This window comes from Salvia miltiorrhiza, chromosome 2 (assembly GCF_028751815.1).
Source record: "Salvia miltiorrhiza cultivar Shanhuang (shh) chromosome 2, IMPLAD_Smil_shh, whole genome shotgun sequence".
NCBI classification, from domain to species: domain Eukaryota; kingdom Viridiplantae; phylum Streptophyta; class Magnoliopsida; order Lamiales; family Lamiaceae; genus Salvia; species Salvia miltiorrhiza.
The window spans coordinates 30,491,044-30,510,110 of NC_080388.1; the positions used below are offsets into that span (position 1 = coordinate 30,491,044).

The 19,067-nt window shown below is 35.6% G+C and overlaps 2 protein-coding genes and 1 long non-coding RNA gene across 3 annotated transcripts; 2 read left to right on the forward strand and 1 right to left on the reverse strand.

Annotated features, from left to right (window-relative positions):
* Positions 1–1,217: 1,217 nt before the first annotated feature.
* Positions 1,218–4,147, forward strand: LOC131013287 (uncharacterized). Its single transcript, XR_009097623.1, has 2 exons — positions 1,218–1,395; positions 3,922–4,147. It is a non-coding gene; the product is annotated as an uncharacterized LOC131013287 (long non-coding RNA).
* A 6,664-nt stretch (positions 4,148–10,811) lies between these two features.
* On the forward strand, positions 10,812–12,361 carry LOC131013290 (protochlorophyllide reductase-like). The gene is made up of 3 exons (XM_057941359.1): positions 10,812–10,969; positions 11,047–11,136; positions 11,211–12,361. The coding sequence occupies exons 1-3, from the start codon at positions 10,916–10,918 to the stop codon at positions 12,261–12,263; spliced, it is 1,197 nt and encodes a 398-aa protein (XP_057797342.1). The 5' UTR covers positions 10,812–10,915; the 3' UTR covers positions 12,264–12,361.
* A 61-nt stretch (positions 12,362–12,422) lies between these two features.
* On the reverse strand, positions 12,423–14,984 carry LOC131013288 (lanC-like protein GCR2). Its single transcript, XM_057941358.1, has 6 exons — positions 14,681–14,984; positions 14,433–14,611; positions 13,655–13,766; positions 13,425–13,541; positions 13,030–13,341; positions 12,423–12,940 (listed from the first exon to the last, which is right to left on the reverse strand). Exons 1-6 carry the CDS (start codon positions 14,837–14,839, stop codon positions 12,602–12,604), a joined length of 1,218 nt encoding a protein of 405 aa, XP_057797341.1. The 5' UTR covers positions 14,840–14,984; the 3' UTR covers positions 12,423–12,601.
* Positions 14,985–19,067: the final 4,083 nt, after the last annotated feature.

Here is a 19,067-nt window from a genome sequence, read left to right on the forward strand (position 1 = left end):
TGATATGTGATCATTAATTTCTTAGCAACAAATACTGCAACTAACACAGGCAATTGTAGCAAGTAAAAAGTAACCGAGTATCGTATCCACAGGGACTGAAAAATCGAAATCACTCTAGCTATCTCCTAAACAAACTAAAATAGTAGACAGGCAAACGAAAATAAAGATTGATTTACTAAAACGCAAATAACAAATAAAAACACTTAGGAAATTCAAATAATAAAAGACTCTGACCCTAGGGATGTACTTTTACTAATTAACTACATGCATTTAACCTATTGATTCAATTACCAATTTAATCCAACCCTGATGAGAGATCACAAAACTATTCACAAGCTTCTCTAACGAACACCTATGAAAGTAGATTAATTTACCCCCTTCACATTCAAGACTCCAAGGAATAAATTAACTCTCAAGCATACACAAAGAATAGCTCCCTATAGTTTCACCTATCCCATTCAAGTGTCAAGGCTACTACTATAACATGCATTCCTGAATCGGCTGAACAATTATCGCATTCAAGACTCAAACTGATGTAACACCCGGGCTTTTGATGACGTGTTAATTGCTTAAGTTTGAGTAATTAGGGTTTAGATCCCTTGTTTGATTTACTTTGTAAAGAGATGAAGAGTTATATGAAGTTTTGTTGTTATATTTTAAAGATGTTGAGATGTTCTTTTGATGATGTGAGGATGATGTGGGATTTTATATCCGTATTTGAGTTTGAGTATTTGAGTAATTCTAGATAATTATTTGAATGAGAACGGTGAACTCGGAAGTGAAATCTGAGTCCGTTAAGACGTTTTTGAAATTTTTGACTTTTTGACGATGAATAGTAAAGTACGGCTATTTCGTCTTTTTGTCGACTTTCAAAATCTTACGTGCACGTCGTCGAGAAATATTCTTAGTTTTTCGATACGAGTCCAATAATGAAAGTTTTTATTTTTGGACGACGAGTGAATAGTAAATCGGGATTTCTCGATAAACGTGTAAATCTCGTTTATCAGAATTTCGAGAACGAGCTTGTATTTTCTATATTTATATAGAATTACGAGTGTAATAAAAGTGAGTAGGAGTTGAGAGGGCGAGTAACGAAGAGTATGGGTAGTTAGTCGTTAAAATGAGACGAGACGAAACGAGATATTTAACGACTAACGGGTTAATATCCTAAATATCTAACCTACCCTACCCCTAACCACCCCCAACCGCCCAAACTCACTCACTCACACATATTACACGTTTGTTTCAGCCAAACACTTTTAACTCACACACACAACACCTAAAACACACACTAAACTCACGCATAACACCATTGTTGAGGAGTTGGAGCTTTTGACCTCCGATTTGAGCACCGAGACGAGCGCCGATCATCTTTTCGATCACGTATCTAAGTAGGTAAGATCTCTACCTACGTTTTGATGGTTTTCTTTTCGATTTTCGTCGACGTCGAAAAACGTCGATTCTCGACTTTATTTTGAAACGACGTCGGATCGTCGTGAAATTTTAGTATGTTGTTCTTGGGTAGATGTTGAGCATGTTTAATGAAGGGAGTAAGAACGGAACGAACCGTAGCTATGAAACCCATGAGGGCAGCCCCGTTTTTCACATATTAGCTTGTCTTTCGATTTTTGTTTGATCGTTTTGACTTGATATTTGTGCTTAGGGGTATGCTAGAATCGATATATATTAAATTCGTATATTTCCAAGCACGAAAATTGTATAAATTTTTAGAGTATGATTATTTAAATTCGTGAAGTTTGAGACGTTGCATAATGAATATTATTGCGTATATGTGTTCTACAATGTCACATGAGCATGCTAATTGATTTACAATTTATGGATGATAATTGTTGAACGAAATTAAAACTGGAATTCTGTCAAAATTTTACAGCAGTTTCAAGCTTATGTTTCGATGAGTTTTCATTGCTTGATGGCTCTGAAATTTTAGTACGTTTATCTATGATATGTGTATTTCGTTGCTGCAAAATTTCATGTCTTTTGGATGATGTTTTCTATTTTAAAGATATTTTGAAAAATCCTTGACAGAATCTGTCAACTATTGGTAGACTTCACAAAAACGTTTATATCTATTAATCCATGAAGGATTTTGCATCACCGTTTTTTTTAAACGAAACTAGACTTCAATACTTTTCTAAAAACATAAGATTTCGATTTTTATGACCTCTGAAACAGAGCAGTTTATTATTTCAAAAATGCCTTGTTCTGCTGTCATATTTGTCCAACAGTAAAAGTGTATGAGTTTCATTGTTTATTTGGCAGATCATATGAACGTTTTCTCTTGTGAAATTTTAACCAAATCTTCAAGGATACCTTTAGTTTTGGATGATTAAATTTGATGGAATTTTATTAAGGTTTGCCTTGGTTTCTAATGGCCTAAACAAAATTGGCAGAAACTGTCAATCTTTGACAGCCTGCACTAAAAGAGCAATATCTCCAAAAACCTTTAACCTTTTTGGTTAACTACCATTTTTAGAGTGAACTACACTTCATGAAGTTTTTGAGATCAATTGGTATGAGAGTTTATGATGATTGAGTTGGTTGTTATGAATTTTTAAAGATGACACAAAAACAGCAAAACTTTCTAGAAAACAACTTGATTATATTTGTTTTGATGGATGATACGATATGACTAAATGGTGTGAGTTGTGAGAGTTATGATTAACGCACATAAATGTTGGTATCTGACACTCGAACAATTGGTGTCGAGTATAAATGATAGTTTACTGATAAAGAGTTTTGATGATTTTGAATTGTTTGGTTTGCGTTGAAAAGATGTCAAGATGTTAAGTTTTGAGTCGAGAGACGAGTTCACGTAGTGAGATTCACGCATTGAAATCTCGTGGCTGACATTATATATGAATAGGTCATGCCGAAATTTTTAGTGAAATTAGAATTTGAGCATAGTCAATTCTTGTTGACCCGTGACTCAAATACATGCCTAATGGAAAGTTTAACTTTCTAATCGGTTAATTAGACGAGATGAGAGCGAATAGATCTGCTAAGAAAGTGGACTTTTCGATGTGTTAAATATTTCTTTTAATTGAAGCGCTGCTAATTATAACATAAGGATGTTATAATTAATGAGTAATGACGAGAGATAATAATTGTTATATTGATTAACAATCAAGAGAGATGAACATTAGAGATACTAATGTTTCATAAAAGAGATTAGATTATTAATCGAGGTTTCTTTTATAACTTCTCACCAATTCTTCATAACGATGAAGGTCCTTTTGGGAAGTAACGACTTGAGGGAGAGAGTGACGTTACTCATTGCTACAGAGACACAACGAGGTGGGCATTACTTTTACTACGTATATAGAGATCCCCTGCGTGTCGTAGGCCTCTTATACGAATGAATGCATGAGATGATTTAACTGTTAATTTCTGTTTTATATATCTATCAAACGAGTTTAATGCTACCTTTGAACAAGTTATTTCGTTACAAATCTTTGAACTGGAAAATATTACAACTGTTGTCTTGCCATAAAATGTTTAAATTTTAGTATGATATCTATCTGCTTTGGCTTTGCCAATGATGCAATCGAATTCGGGTCCTGAGCAGTTGATAGCTATCCTGCCAGGGCTAGTGTACACCAGTGACCGTGAGTCATCTAGCGGGTTGGCCGGTCAAGTGACCGAGAGAGGTGGCCACCTCTCCGGCACACAGTTTCAGATATGATAGATTACAAAAGAACTTAGTCTGATCAGACGAACTTTAAGAATCACAAATGAACTTAGTAAGCTTGGGCCTTTTTAGCGAAAAACTCCCTTGCTGTACTGTTTATGATGGCATGACAATTTACAGTTTTGAAGCATGTATTTTTTTTTTATACCTAGGCATACGTGCCCACTGAGTGCTTTTGTACTCAGCCCTGCATATGTTTTCTAAATGTGCAGGTTGAGCTGATGTGATGATGGTGCTGCAATGAGCGGAGTCTCCAGGGTTGTTAATAAATAGTTAACCTGTCTAGAATATGTCTTCATACATATGTCTAGCTACTTTCCGCTGCAAGATGTTGTTGATGTTATAGTATGTTATGTCATACTTTGAGTCTTAAGAGAATGGTTTCATACGATGTATAACTTGATTAATGATATTAATTAAGTTTTATGCTGTCTTTCATAGACTGTTTTCAATTGAGTATTAATGAATAAAAATGACGAGTTTTATTAAGATGAGTAAGTTTTACGGCTATAAATGACGCCCCTTTTCTTCCCCTTCTTCTTTAACCCCATCCCTAGTCGTGGATCACTCGGCCTAACTATCCATAGTTAGGGCGGGCTGTGACAACTGAACAGCTAGACATGTAAATTATTGGCCAAATAATTCACAAGAAATTAAGCACCAGGAATCATGAATCACAAGTTGGAGGGCAAATTGATATCAATAAATCATACACACATAATTAATCAGCTATGTACAAACCCTAGGTTCAGATGAAAGAACTAGCTGGACATCATAAAATAAAATAAAAGCATAAATAAAAGAAAGCAATTGAAATAAATAAAATAGATAAAACCCGGAAGAAATTCTGGATGAACAGCTTGAATCTTGCAGGAAAAGAAATCTAATCTATGAAAGCATTAAAATCCTAAGTCTAAAACTGAAAAATATGAAAAGAGGTAAAGAGATGTGAAAAGATGTGTCTAATAGGTCGGGGAAAGGACCTATATATAGGCACAAGAGATAAATACAGTATAGAGCTCGAAAATACTGATAAAATCCGAAAATCCCGCAAAATCCCGAAAATTCGGAAATTCCTGTCGGGCACTATTCACTGCTGTGCGCGACTTTCTTGTTTCGGTCATATCTTCCTCGTCCGAACTCGGATTTGCGAACCGTTTGCGCCTACGAACTCATATCGAGAGGAACTACAACTTTCATTAAGATCAACAGTCCAAATTCAAACTCCATATTTCTGTAAAATTCATCAAAGTACGAGAAAGTAACATATTTCACAAGATAAAACAATTTAAGCACAAAACAATCATCCAACACTCAATTTCCTATAAAATTAACATCATAAGAACACTAAAAACCATGGAAACATGAGTGTTATCAATATGATGTTAAAATACATTAAAAATCTTTAATTATGTATTAAATTTATAATAATCTCAATCGAGTGAAGAATTTATATAAATCACCTCATTTCACATTGATTTTTTTATAAGGTTTCACTAAAATAAAACTTATACAAGCGAATGATTCTCGGAACCCAATTAAATGATAATACTCACAAGTTAAATTTGTTATTTCAAACTCCAAACGAGATGATTCTTGGAACCCAATTATAATATTTGAAGCTAATAATGTATAAAAGTTTGTCAAGATTTTTTCAAGTTCCATACAAAATGATGTTTACAAGTTAGTTATGATATTAGAAACTCCAAATCATACAATCTCACAAGTCAAATTTGATTTTTAAACCTCAAGATAGTGATGTTAAAAAAATTGACGCATAAAAGTTCATTTTTTGTATTTTAAGGTCTAGACGAGATGATGCTTAAAAGTCTGGAGTTCAAACATTAGATGTCGTCTTCCGGGCTTTAAATGATGATATGATCCTACAGGGTGGTTCAGACGAGATGATGCTCAGATGAAATAAAATCTTCAATATTGACCTTTTTCCAAAATACTACTCCATTAAATAAAAATTTATATAAAAAGAATATTTATTATTCTAACAAAATGTTAACATTTAATTGAGGAATATGATTCAGATTAATATAATTTCAACTATATTACCTTAAATTAAATAAATTTAAAAATAATTTATATATAAATAATTATTTATACAAAATAATACCCCTCCGTCCCCAAAAATCATGCATGGAAATTTGTAGTAATGATAGTGGAGAAAGGGTCGCACAGTGAGGGTATTGTTAAATAGATTATGAGTAAATAGTGTAAGTTAAAAGGGTAACATTGTAAGAATTATATGTGGGTAATGTCTAAAAATAGGATATGCATAATTTTGGGGGCCGTACCAAAAAAAAAGGTATGCATAATTTTGAAGGAGAGAGGGAATATCATATAATTTAAATAATAATTTAAAATAATTTTCCATCGAATTTCAACGAGTTACGCACTAGTTCACACTTATACAATTTAAATAAAAGAAAGAAAAATTCATAAATTTGATACATATAAATTTGCAAACTAAAATGGATATAATTTAGGAAACAAATCAATATATAGTTTGCGAAATTATTGAAGTAAAAAGAGGAAAAAATATCTTAAGGATCTTCCAATATAAATTAAGCGTAATTTAGTCATGATAATACTTTAACTGAATTTTAAAAAATCGAATTGGTCCGATTTAACTTTTAAGGGTATTATGTACGTACATACTATGTATATTTAGCAGATCTAATGCTGGAACAATTCCTGATGTTTAATGCAATTTTCAAAAACTAGAAAATTTACGATTGAATTCTATAATATTCTAAATATTTTGTCTTTTGTGTTTTTGTTACTTCACTTTATTTCCAATTAATTAATTCAACAATTAATCTAATTATATACTAATTAATTAAAATTTATTAGAATGTATCAAATACTATATCCTAATATATATATATATATATATATACATATATATATATATATGTGTGTGTGTGTGTGTGTGTGTGTGGGTGAGCTAAAATAAGAACACTTTTAAGTTTATAAAGTAGGAACAAATCATGTCCATTAGATCTTGATTGATGTTGTGGCTCGAAATTTATCTAATTAGAACATAATTCGTAACAAAAGAAATTCAGATTCGTGCATAAAATATAATTTGTAACAAAAGTACTTTCAATTTGTAATAAGAAAAACGTATGCATTGCAAGGGAAACAGTTACGACTTTCGAATCTTCATATAATTTGATCTGGATCATTAGTTCACTATGATTTAGTAATGGACAAGATTTGTTCTTATATATATATAAGATTTGTTCATATATATATATATATATATATATATATATATATATATATATATATATATATAGGGGGCGGTTATTCACAAAACTCTCCTTAGCATATAAATTAAGAACTAATCTAGACCACAGATCTTGTACCATTATACGGCTCAGATTATATATTAATCTGATTTACTGATTCGTCTTATTGAACCATAAAATTCACTTCATATTCCGTCTGAAGGTTAAAATGGGTATTGATGTTTGACTTTTCATTTAGCCAACAAATTTGGACCGATTTTTGCGTCTCAATTATTTGTAATTAGAGATTTGATTTGATTGACATCATGAGGTATGGAATATCTCAATTAAAGGCGGCGCAGGCTTGAGTAGCTATGATTTTTCGGCGACGTTCACGGAACATTTACAACGATCCGGTTTAGCAATGGCACGAATTAAACCGAATCGATCGGGTGAGATTTGATTTGCTATGATTTATGAATTATCAGTTTGAATTCATGTGAAAAATTCTTGGCTGTGTAATTTTTTGATTTGGGTTAAAGTTCTTTGCACCTTTCTGAGGCTTGGGTGTGTTCGCATATGTGGAATGAAACGAAATAGGGTTGGGTCTATACACAATTTTTTTGGGTGGTACTCTTTTGAGGTTTGGGTGTGTTCTCATGAATTGAAAGTATGTTATATTTATTCCGAATAGACATGGGGTGGTTACGATTTATTATTGGTGTATATATTTATATGTATGCAACTAGTGTCAAGGGGAAGGGTAATTAGGTTGCAATCTGTGGAAGTAATGCCGATAGTTCCAGTCGAGCAAACTTGATTGAAGATCTCTATAATTTATTAATTTTATATAAGTCTATGGGTATTTTGATTCTGAATTTTGTGCTCACAACTAATGTATATATGAAATATGTTTTACAGTACATACTAAGCTTCAAAATGACCCAATTTTAATAGGCTTCTTTGCAGTTGATGGTCAATGGTATGTCATATTTAAGGACAATCTGTTCATCGCATTGTGTTGTGTAGATGTGCAAGTTTCATTTATATTTAAGGTTGTCTGATAATTCATATTTTATTGTTGCATTAGGTGAAAAACTGAAGAGGAAGAACAGGGAGACATCTAACGCTAGCCTCGGTGAAAATTCGGTAATCCCTGTAGTTGGTTTGAGATCTCCGATAGCTCCTGCAAAGAAGACGAGGACTGAAAAAATTCATGCACAATCTATAAATTCACTAAATGTTAGGCAATTGTTCAAATATTTCTAGCTATAAAAAATTAGATACCATTATACGTCACAATATAATAACATTCACATTCACATTCCCAATCAGAATGATTCACACAGCATTACTTCGTATTCATTTCGAGCAATCAAGATGGTAAATGGTGTTTTTTCTATATTGAATTAATTAATAGGATGCAATTGTATTCATACTATCCAATAATATGATGAGCATAAGTTAATTCGGTGGTACATGAAGAAGCAATTGCCTAACTTCAAGTAATGCATCATATTCATGTCAAGCTACAAAGATTATACATATCGGGCTACAAAAATTATACATGGAACTTTTAAAATTATTAATGGCATCCTATTCATGCGCATATATTAATTATTCACTACTAATGCATTTTATTAATGCACATACAATGTATTATTCACATACTGATGTATCCTATTCTTGCGCATACACTGAATTATTCACGTGCCAATGCATCCTATTCATGTCGAGCTACAAAGATTATACATATCGAGCTGCAAAAATTATACATGGAACTTTTAAAATTATTAATGGCATCCTATTCATGTGCATAAACTGTATTATTTACATAATGATGCATCCTATTCATGCACATACACTAAATTATTCATGTGTCAATGCATCCTATTCATGTCGAGTTGCAAAGGCTATACATTGAAATTCACAGTGAATAGATTCTGGAAAGAATGTCTATTGAATTGGCATTTAAAAAGGCATGAGTTTGTTTACCACTAAGTTCGAATATAATAAAATTAATTTAATAATAAAACAATAATGTTACTTCTATTCATACATCCTGACTGGACAAAAACACGATACATTCAAATAACATAATGAAATAATATGATTCATATGTCAGTTCACGATAGGCATGACAAATTATCCATATAATTTTTTTTTAAATACAGCCTGAACTCCCAACACATATTATAAGTGTGTTTATATTAATACTTAGATGAATAAAAGTGGATTTTGGGTATGAATCGTTTTGTCAATTTGCACGAATTAAAATATTTGGACAATATTAACATTACTACTATTGCGTGAATCGTTATGCAATTTTGTATGAATAAAATATAAGTGAACTACAACTCAATAATACAACTGATGCCATGAATGTCGTGCTTGTATAGATCGTCACTTTTCTTTTTATTTTATTTTCTTGTATGCGTGTTTCAGAATGCTACAGAGATAATGGTATTAAATCTTTAACTGTTACACTAATAATACACGATCCCTTTAATTAAGGAAGGAATATATACTGACAAATTAAAATTACTTTTTTATCCGAATCTTGTAAGTAGCATAAATTGTATAGTAGAAATCTGGAGCAAATCTGTCCGTTGGATATTAAAGATCCAATGGCCTATAATAGTTCTTAATTAATTTATATGCTAAATCCAGTTCTTATTTTAGCCTATCCCTAGCTATATATATATATATATATATATATATATATAGTGCATATTTAATAAGAAAAACGTATGAATTGCAAGGGAAACAGTTACGAATTTCGAATCTTCATATAATTTTATCTGGATCATTAATTCACTATGATTTAGTAATGGACAAGATTTGTTCTTGTATATATATTTTGTGCATGTTAAAGTGACATTAAAATTTATTGGTGAGTCTGAGTGTCTGACCAAGAGACGATTAATTTTTTTTTTACCATATTTAGTGCATGTTAAAGTGACATTATAATTTATTGGTGAGTCTGAGTGTCTGACCAAGAGACGATTAATTTTTTTCCAAATCAAATTTCGAATAGCTTAGCTCACATACATAGCGCCAAATACCTTACCTGCTAGCTCCCCTTATTTGATTTATGGTTCTCCCTTGCATAACCACCTTTGTGTCTCATGAAGTCCTAACATTTGAAGATTTCTTAATACTCATGAAATAATAATTAAAAAACTTATTTCAATGAAAATATATATTTTTTTTATTAAAATTTCTCTGCCGTATATATTCTGCATCATACATATTCTTAATCTGAATTGCAAAAATTAGCCAATTCATTGGAGGCTGCATTTAATCTTCAGATATGCAATTTACCGAAATAGTAAATAACTAGAATGCCACTGGCCACCGGGTCCTCACTTAAGTGAAGTGACCCGGGTTCGATCCCTCTTGGGAGCGAATTGGAGATTGGAGATATAAGGTGGATTTTGGTGAATGGAGAGATAAGGTGGTTCTTGGAGTGGATGAGGAACTAATTACTAACATCTAACATGACTTTGTCCGATCAAAAAAAAAAAAAAAAAGTAAATAACTAGAATGCTGTGAATGTGTGGCAAAGAACTCAAAAGTAGTTCCCTCTCAGGCAGAATATGAGTGCCAAATTATGGTACGAGACTGCACCAAACCTTATCTCTGACTCTCAAATAGTATCAATCAATTCATGCCCATAACGCTATAATACTCCACCCCCATAACTGTGGGGAGACTCCTATAATTTAACATTTAAATACAAATTATATCAACACGAAATCTCACCCACAATTTCTGATTGGTTTGGCATATGCTGCCACTAATATTATCTTATCCGTGCTAGATTTCATATCCAAAACAGCACTCCCATTTTTGTCCAAATCAAACACATTTCTTAGCATATAAATTTGGTCACGTTGTACCTCGAAAAATATCCTTGACTGTAAGAATCTAATTAAGATATTTTTCCAAGATTTTCTCAATGGCTTTGCAGGCTGCTACTCTTCTTCCTTGTGCATTTTCCATTCACAAAGAGGTTTTCTTTTCTTTCTTCATTTTTCAACATCATGTATTTCATACTACATTGTACAATAAAACAATTATTTTGTGCAGGGAAAATCCGGCGCCTCTTCCAAGGACTCATGCCTCTTTGGAGTAACATTTTCCGACCAAATCAAAGCTGATTCTTCACTGAAAACGAAGGTGAAAAAATCAAGAGCTTTTCTCAAAAAAATGTGAATGTCGTTTCAATCAAGAATCGAGTTGAATTTGTGCAGAGAGAGTTAGGGTGGAGGAAGGCGGGTGTGATTAGAGCGCAGACAGCAGCGACGGCGGCCCCGACGTTCGCCCCGGCCACGCCACAAGGGAAGAAGACTCTCCGGAAGGGCACGGTGGTGGTGACCGGAGCCTCGTCCGGATTGGGGTTGGCCACCGCCAAGGCCTTAGCCGAGGGCGGCAAATGGCACGTGATCATGGCGTGCCGTGACTTCCTCAAGGCGGAGAAGGCTGCGAAATCGGCGGGGATGGCCAAGGAGAACTACACCATCATGCACTTGGACCTGGCGTCACTCGACAGCGTGAGGCAGTTCGTCGACAACTTCAAGCGTACAGGGCAGCCTCTGGACGTGCTCGTGTGCAACGCGGCCGTGTACCAGCCGACCGCAAGAGAGCCTTCGTACACAGCCGAAGGGTTCGAGCTGAGCGTGGGCACCAACCATCTCGGCCACTTCCTCCTCGCGAGGCTGCTGTTGGACGACTTGGTGAAGTCGGACTATCCATCGAGGCGGCTCATAATCGTGGGGTCGATCACAGGGAATACGAATACGCTGGCCGGGAACGTGCCTCCGAAGGCAAACCTAGGAGATCTGAGAGGCCTCCAAGGCGGGCTAAACGGGCTCAACACGTCGTCCATGATAGACGGTGGGGACTTCGACGGGGCGAAGGCGTACAAGGATAGCAAGGTGTGCAACATGCTGATAATGCAGGAGTTCCACCGGCGCTACCACGAGGACACGGGCATCACCTTCGCGTCCCTATACCCGGGCTGCATCGCCACCACGGGGCTCTTCCGGGAGCACATCCCCCTCTTCAGGCTGCTCTTCCCTCCATTCCAGAAGTTCATCACCAAAGGCTTCGTGTCAGAGGAAGAATCTGGAAAGAGACTCGCGCAGGTTGTGAGCGATCCCAGCTTGACCAAATCTGGAGTTTACTGGAGCTGGAACAAGGACTCCGCCTCCTTCGAGAACCAGTTGTCGCAGGAGGCCAGCGACCTTGAAAAGGCAAGAAAACTCTGGGAAGTCAGCGAGAAGCTCGTCGGATTGACCGACTGAGCTCAGCGTCGCCGGAATTTTGGGTTGAGCCTTATAGAGGATTTCACTTGTTTAGGATATCATAATAAAATCACTCAATCCATGCTTTTTTTTTTCTACTTCAGGTTTGATCTGAATTCTGCACAACTTTCTTAATCTCATAACACATAACTGCTCAAATTTGATGTAAGCAACCAAAATCTAAATCTAATCAAACTCCAAATGTGAATTATGGCTTCACTAAAATTACAACTCGAGGAAGGCCAAGAGAAGGAGATTTACATACAAGGACGGGACCGTAGTCAAGATACAACAACAGCATACTAAGTAAGTGATAACGACAACATACAGCAAGAAAACTAGAGTTCATAGGCTGGAAATCTAGCCTGAGATGGTTCAGTGATGTCAAGAAAGAGATAAGCCATTCCCCCAATACCTTCGAATAGTGAATACGGACGATCACCTTTATGTATAACACCCTCTGAAATGAGGGTTTGAGCCCGATCATGGAGGAAGCAGGCGAATGCTTTGGCTCTGTATAAGTATTCCGGTTTCCCAGTTAAGCGGTAGAGCGATAGGAATACGTAGGCATTCCCACTGATGCCGTGACAAATCCCTACTCGCTTCAGTAGGCCTCTGTTCCAGACCACGTCCCCCGCCTCCATTGCTGCTTCGACAAACTCATCTCCTTTGAAAACCTGATAACATCAACTCCACAATTTAAATCTACTTCATATTAATGGAGTCAACACAACATACAGAATCAATTGAAAGCACGTAATTTCACCTGGGCTGCTTTCACCAGAGTAAGAGCAACACCGGGTGCCCCGTGGCACCAATGGACGAGTTGATCTGCTTCATTTCCTTCACTCGAGGGGTAATTTCCACTAGCAAAACGGTTTTTGATCATGTAACGTAGTGTGGCTTTGACATCCTCCGCCTCATCAGGCTTCAGCTCCACGTCCATCAACACGTTCATAATCCCGGCTAGCCCGTGGGCTGCTCCACAGTATCTTTTCCCGTGCCACTCATACATCAAGGGGCAGCTTCCCTTCCCCAGCTGCCTACCAGACCTTATGATTGCATTGACAACAGCCCTCTGTACGGATTCAAAAGCGAACAAATAAGGTCCCCATCAAGCTGGGATGAGAAGTTCAATAACACATTATCAAAATGTTGTACCATTCTATTGGAGGACACTGTGTTTGGACCAATGTGTTTGTTCAAGAACAAACAAGCCCACAAAAACCCGGCTCTCCCATACAATAGTTCGTCTGGAAGATCTGTGGATAGCTTAATCTGATATTACACGCACACAGAAAACCATATATCAGCAACAAAGAAAAAAAATACAAATACAAATACAAATACAAATGTGGATACAGGAATGATTTGCAAGCGCAAGTAACAACCTCTTTGAGCTGTGATACATAGTGCTGGCATAGTTTCTCATCACCATTGTGGTGTGCCACCACAGCACCAACAGCGCAGACACCGGCCTCTCCACAAAGGAAAGTGACGCGCCTGCAGTTAAATAACAAGACTCCACGAGTAATCCTTTGGTAGCCAATTGTGTATAATTGGAATAGTAGAATATACTATGGTCTGTGTAAACTATGACAAACAACAACATGAACATTTACATACTCTCTAGTCTCTAAATTAATTTGGTATTTCTATGAGGCCTAATGCCAAGCTCTTAGATATGGCGTTCAACAGACTTTAACCTTCTATTTCAAAATCCCACAAAATCAATAACCGCGCTAGTAACCAAAATCAACTGATCCCCAACATGACATTGATGAGCAACCAGCAAAACACCCAAATATCACAAAGAAATCTCAATGCAGTAAAACATAAAACAACACCATAAGCTACCACCTATCAAGGTTTTATCAATGCTACTCCTAGAGAATTTCAACATGCCTTATATCCACTATCCACACACACAGAGAGTACAAACCTAAAATTACAATATCAGAAAGAAATAATAAAAAGCAGTAAGAGTTCAAACGACAACACAATCTACCACCTATCAAGATTTCATCAATGCAACTCCTAGAGAATCTCAACTTGCCCTTATATCCACACACATACAGAGTAGAAATCTACAATCACTACATCACTTGTGTAATTCTCCAAGAATAGTATCTAGGCATCATATTGGAGATGGAAGCAAAGAAAACATGCCCAGAGCCTTGAATAGCAGTCTCGCAGGCTTTAATTATGTCTAGAGAAATATGAAGATGAGTCCTATCTCCTGTAACTTGATAAGCTTTGAACAGCAAGAAAGCAGTTCCTAAATCCCCCGTGTACAAACTAAAGTCGCGCACGCGTTTTCCCGAGGCCAGCCAGCTCTCCTTAACCACCTAAAACAACCAAACCAGCAAACATAATTCTTTTTTCCTTAGGGGTGAATTGAATTTGGCATTACTTACTGTATCTTTGATGTCCAAAGCGTCTTTCTTGAGGCGGTCGGACAGAATCTTGAGTGGAAGATGGAGAAGCTTCGTGAGCGAATCGTCAGCGGCGGGGGCTGACTGAGTTTCTGGGATGTAAGCGGGCATTTCATTTGGAAAGAAACGATCAGCAGCCATTTTTCGGAAAGATTTGGTTTTGAGAAGCGTTTCTGAAATGGGCGTGGGCGTTTTGATGAACAATAAAAAGTGAAGCTTTTATATACATCGATGTCCATGTGTGCACCGTCGTTTCCATCCCTATCTGCACCGTTTCATCTCCTTTAGGCAACACAAATGCCACATGTCCGATTATGTTCATTCACAATATGCCGAAAATGCTCGATTCCTATTAGCAAAAAGGCTAATCGCTCGTAAATATATTAGTTTTGCTCATTTTTTTGGAATTGCACACCACCTCTGAAATTCGCCTCTCAGAATACATCACATTTCATTTTTTTTTTTTTTCTAAAATTGTACATGATCAGTCAACCATCGATCGAAAAAATGACGTAGACGTCGGAAACGCCACATATACACTCATGAAAATAAAAATTTAATTAATGTGACAACCATATAGAAAATTATAATTTTTTTTATTAAATTTAAATTTTCAAAATATATAATTAAGCCATTAATTTCCCGAATTATAGATCTTCCTCTAAATTCCTTAGTTTTACAATATCTCCCCCATTTTACAATTGCCCTCCACACCCTAGCGTCCAACCGTCTGCTCCAATAGAGGCTCCACAATTGCCCTAGCTTCGGCGCGCGATTACACAGCTCCGGCGACGAAGGCTCCGGCGACTCTAGTGCGCGATTCCAGCGACTCCGGCACACGGGACTCCAGCGACAAAGGCTCCGACGACTCTAGCGCGCGACTCCAACGCACGAGACTCCAGCGACTCCAACGCACGACTCCAGTGACTCCAGCAGGTTTATGTTGGGGAATTGCTTTATATTACGCTTTATTCATATATTTAGTTATGGCATTTACTATCTCCAGACATCTTTCTTGCATACTGCTATGAACAAAATAACTAGAATTCAATATTTGCCTGCATTGAAGAAACAAAAAAGTGATGCAATTCTACTTTGTTGCACATCTTTTTCTGAATGTTTAGTTGCGCGAATTGAAATTGCTAATGAAGCAGACATTCTTTTGTAAAATGGGGGGGGGGGGGGGGGATTGTAAAATTAGAGAATAATTTCTCAAATCTATAATTTGAGAAATTAATGGCTTAATTATATATTCTGGAAATTTAAATTTAATAGCAAAAAAAAATTATAATTTCCTACATAGCTGCCATATCAATTAAATTTTTATTTTCAGGCGTGTATATGCGGTGTTTCCGGTGTCCACATCATCTTTTCAATCGGTAGTTAGTTGCAATTTCAGAAGAAAAAGAAATGTGATGTATTCTAAGGCGGATTTCAAATGTGGTGTGCAATTCCAAAAAATGAGAAAGGTAATGTATTTAGGGGCAGTTACCTCTTACCAAAAATCTATAAATTCTCCAATTCTACCAACAGAACATAACAAAATTAGAAAACTCGAAATGCCGAAGAGAAAAGAGACGAGACCATCATCGTCGATGTTTCCTATGGACTATAAAATATTTAATACTAATAAAAGTTATACTCCGCCTGTTCCATAATTCCATTACACAGATTAAAAACTATGTAAAAAATAAATAAAATGAATTTGTGAATTTTTTTTGACGAAAATTTGTGAAAATTATTAAAATATTAAGTATAGAGAGAAAACATATTGCGAAAAAAATGAATGAGACACTTGTAATGGACATTCCATAATGAAAAGTAAGACATTTGTATTGGGATGGATTATGATAAAATAATAAATTTATAATTAATTTTTATTAATTCATCTATCCACAAAAACATGGGGTGTGAATTTAAAAATATTACTCCCTCCGTCTCATTAAAAGTAACATATATTTTATTTTGAGTTAGAATATATTTACATAAACGGACAAAAATGATGAATTATATTCTCTTTTCACGGACGAAGAAAGTATTATTTTAAATAAAAGATTATAACGAGTAAAACAAGAAGTATAAATAGAACGCTTAATAGTAGCTAAATAGAATTGCCTTGTAACGTTAAGGCCTAATTCAACTGGCAAAGTTGAGGCATCCAAAGAATATTCTTTGCAAGAGATCTCAGAATCAATGAGTTCTTATCTTTCTTCCCAAACCTACCTTACACTCAGTTTCGTTCCCATCAAAAGTCAAACTCTCTCCTTCCTCCACCGAGTTTCCATCTTCCTTATCCGTCGTACCAGATTCCATCAGCTCCGAACCCTTCCCGGCGACTTCTTCTACTTCCTTAGAGGGTATTTGGCTAAGCTTATTTTAAAGAGCTTATAAGCTCTTGGAGCTTATAAGATGTTTCAAGAGCTTATAAGATGTAATTTTTAAGAGCTTATAAGTTGTCTAAGTGTTTGGATAATTGAGCTTATAAGCTAGAGAGAGAATTTTTTGCTAGAGAGAGAATTTTTTTTTACAGAGAGAAAATCGAAGAAAAATGAACTTAAATGATTAATGATGAAACTAATAAATTATAGTTGAAAAATATTTGTAAAATGATTGTTGCATATGAGATTATAAAAAAATAGGTTGGGGTAGATGAACTTATTTTTTGAGGAGCTTATAAGCTCTCAGGAGCTTATTTTGCCAAACACTTTGAAGGAATTTATAAGCTCAGCCAAACACCCTTTTACTCTCCAAATTAGTTAGGTTCATGACAAGAGAGGTCGAGGGAGATGAGGGAAGATGGGGCGGCGGCTGGTGGCCGGCGGCTGCTACCGCGGAGAAGAAGAAGGAGGAGGGGCTGTGCGGCTGGTGTGTGTGCTCGTCCGTGTGTGTTTTGTGTGTGTGTGCGCGCGCGCGCATGTGTGGTGTTTAAAGAAGAGAGGGGTTATAGGTTAGGGCCAAGTCTGTTGGGCCAGGGCATGGGCTGCGTTTTTATTTACTTGGGCTGAGTTTAATTAATGTGTTGGGTCTTTATTGATTAATTTGCTTGGGCTGCGAATTAAAAAAAAAAAAAAAAAACTTGCCCCTTACTTTTAATTATTTTGGGCAGTCCATATTTTAATTAATTAGACTATCATTAGTTTAATAAATTATTTTAAAGATAATTTGTATAATACTATTATATTATTATTATGTGCATATTTTAAGTAATTACTTATTATATGTTTAAGCATGTCATGAAATTGCATTAGTATTTTGCAATAAAAGTATTTATGATTTAAAATTAGCTTTCATTAAATCCAATTAGTGAAGAAAATCGAGTAAGGATATAATTGGTGTCCTTGACTCAAGAAAGTTAGTTTTCAATCTTTATTATTAAATTTTGAAACCCGGCATGATGAATCATAGAATGTTAAACATTTTCCCTATGACTTAAGTTTAGCTTCACGAGACCTATTAAGAATAGAATTTCTTGTAGGCTCTGTGGATCAGGGGGGATTAGCGCTGCTTTCCCAAGACAGGTTTATATGTGTATGATCTTTAGGCTTTGCCTATCCAGGTGGGCTTACTTTCCAAATGTATAAAGTATGATTGAGTTATTAAGCTCCAAATGTTTAAATGAAATGCAAATTGTTTATTCAATAAAATGCAAATTATTTATCCAATAAAATATTTTGTGCACTCTGCTCTGTTTAAGGCTCGCATAAGTTAATTGATCGAGGTTCTCTCTTGACCTAACACGTTAATTGAGAATTGTGTACACCTATTAGCTGACTCGGTGGGTTGATCTCCATTCGGGCACTAATCATGTATGAGGCGTTATAAGGGTGCTAGACGGGATGTGTTATGGAGCATTGAGTCCCAAATGAGAACTTGACTGGGTTACGTCCTCAGTTCAAGTAAGTAGGAGTAATGGATCCGTCGGTGGCTAAAAGGTCCGGGATCACAACGAGTAACGAAAAGGGAGTGTGACATGCGCGCACAAATGAAAGAAATTATTTTAACCTGCTTATAAGTTCTTTCAATTTAAAATCTTCTAAGTTATGTCAATTATGATTGGATAAACTACTCTTACGAAAATATGAAATGTTTCAGAAAATGCTTGCCCACTGAGTACATTAGTACTTAGCCCAAAAATACTTTCAAATATTTTCAGGTTGGCTGGCCGGTGCTGACGGGACGAGCTGAGGCTAGGGTTCAACTTCTTATTTAGACTTCGGCTGTAGCATTAACTCTTTTGTCTTTTGTTTCCTCAACTTAAGACTTTCATGTTAGATTTAGAATGATATATCTGATCTAGCTTAAACTCTTAACTCCTAGTTTTATGCCAATGAATGACGGTTGTTAGAAACATGAAACAAAACTTGTGATC

What these genes read in the sequence shown, in the direction of transcription:
- LOC131013288 (XM_057941358.1), bottom strand. Translation starts at nt 14,839, where the DNA reads ATGGCTGCTGATCGTTTCTTTCCAAATGAAATGCCCGCTTACATCCCA. An exon ending in CTTTGGACATCAAAGATACA is followed by an intron (nt 14,612 to 14,680) that starts GTAAGTAATGCC and finishes TGGTTGTTTTAG; the next exon opens with GTGGTTAAGGAGAGCTGGCT. An exon ending in CTCTGGTGAAAGCAGCCCAG is followed by an intron (nt 12,941 to 13,029) that starts GTGAAATTACGT and finishes TGATGTTATCAG; the next exon opens with GTTTTCAAAGGAGATGAGTT.
- LOC131013290 (XM_057941359.1), top strand. Translation starts at nt 10,916, where the DNA reads ATGGCTTTGCAGGCTGCTACTCTTCTTCCTTGTGCATTTTCCATTCAC. An exon ending in CATTTTCCATTCACAAAGAG is followed by an intron (nt 10,970 to 11,046) that starts GTTTTCTTTTCT and finishes TATTTTGTGCAG; the next exon opens with GGAAAATCCGGCGCCTCTTC. An exon ending in ATTCTTCACTGAAAACGAAG is followed by an intron (nt 11,137 to 11,210) that starts GTGAAAAAATCA and finishes GAATTTGTGCAG; the next exon opens with AGAGAGTTAGGGTGGAGGAA.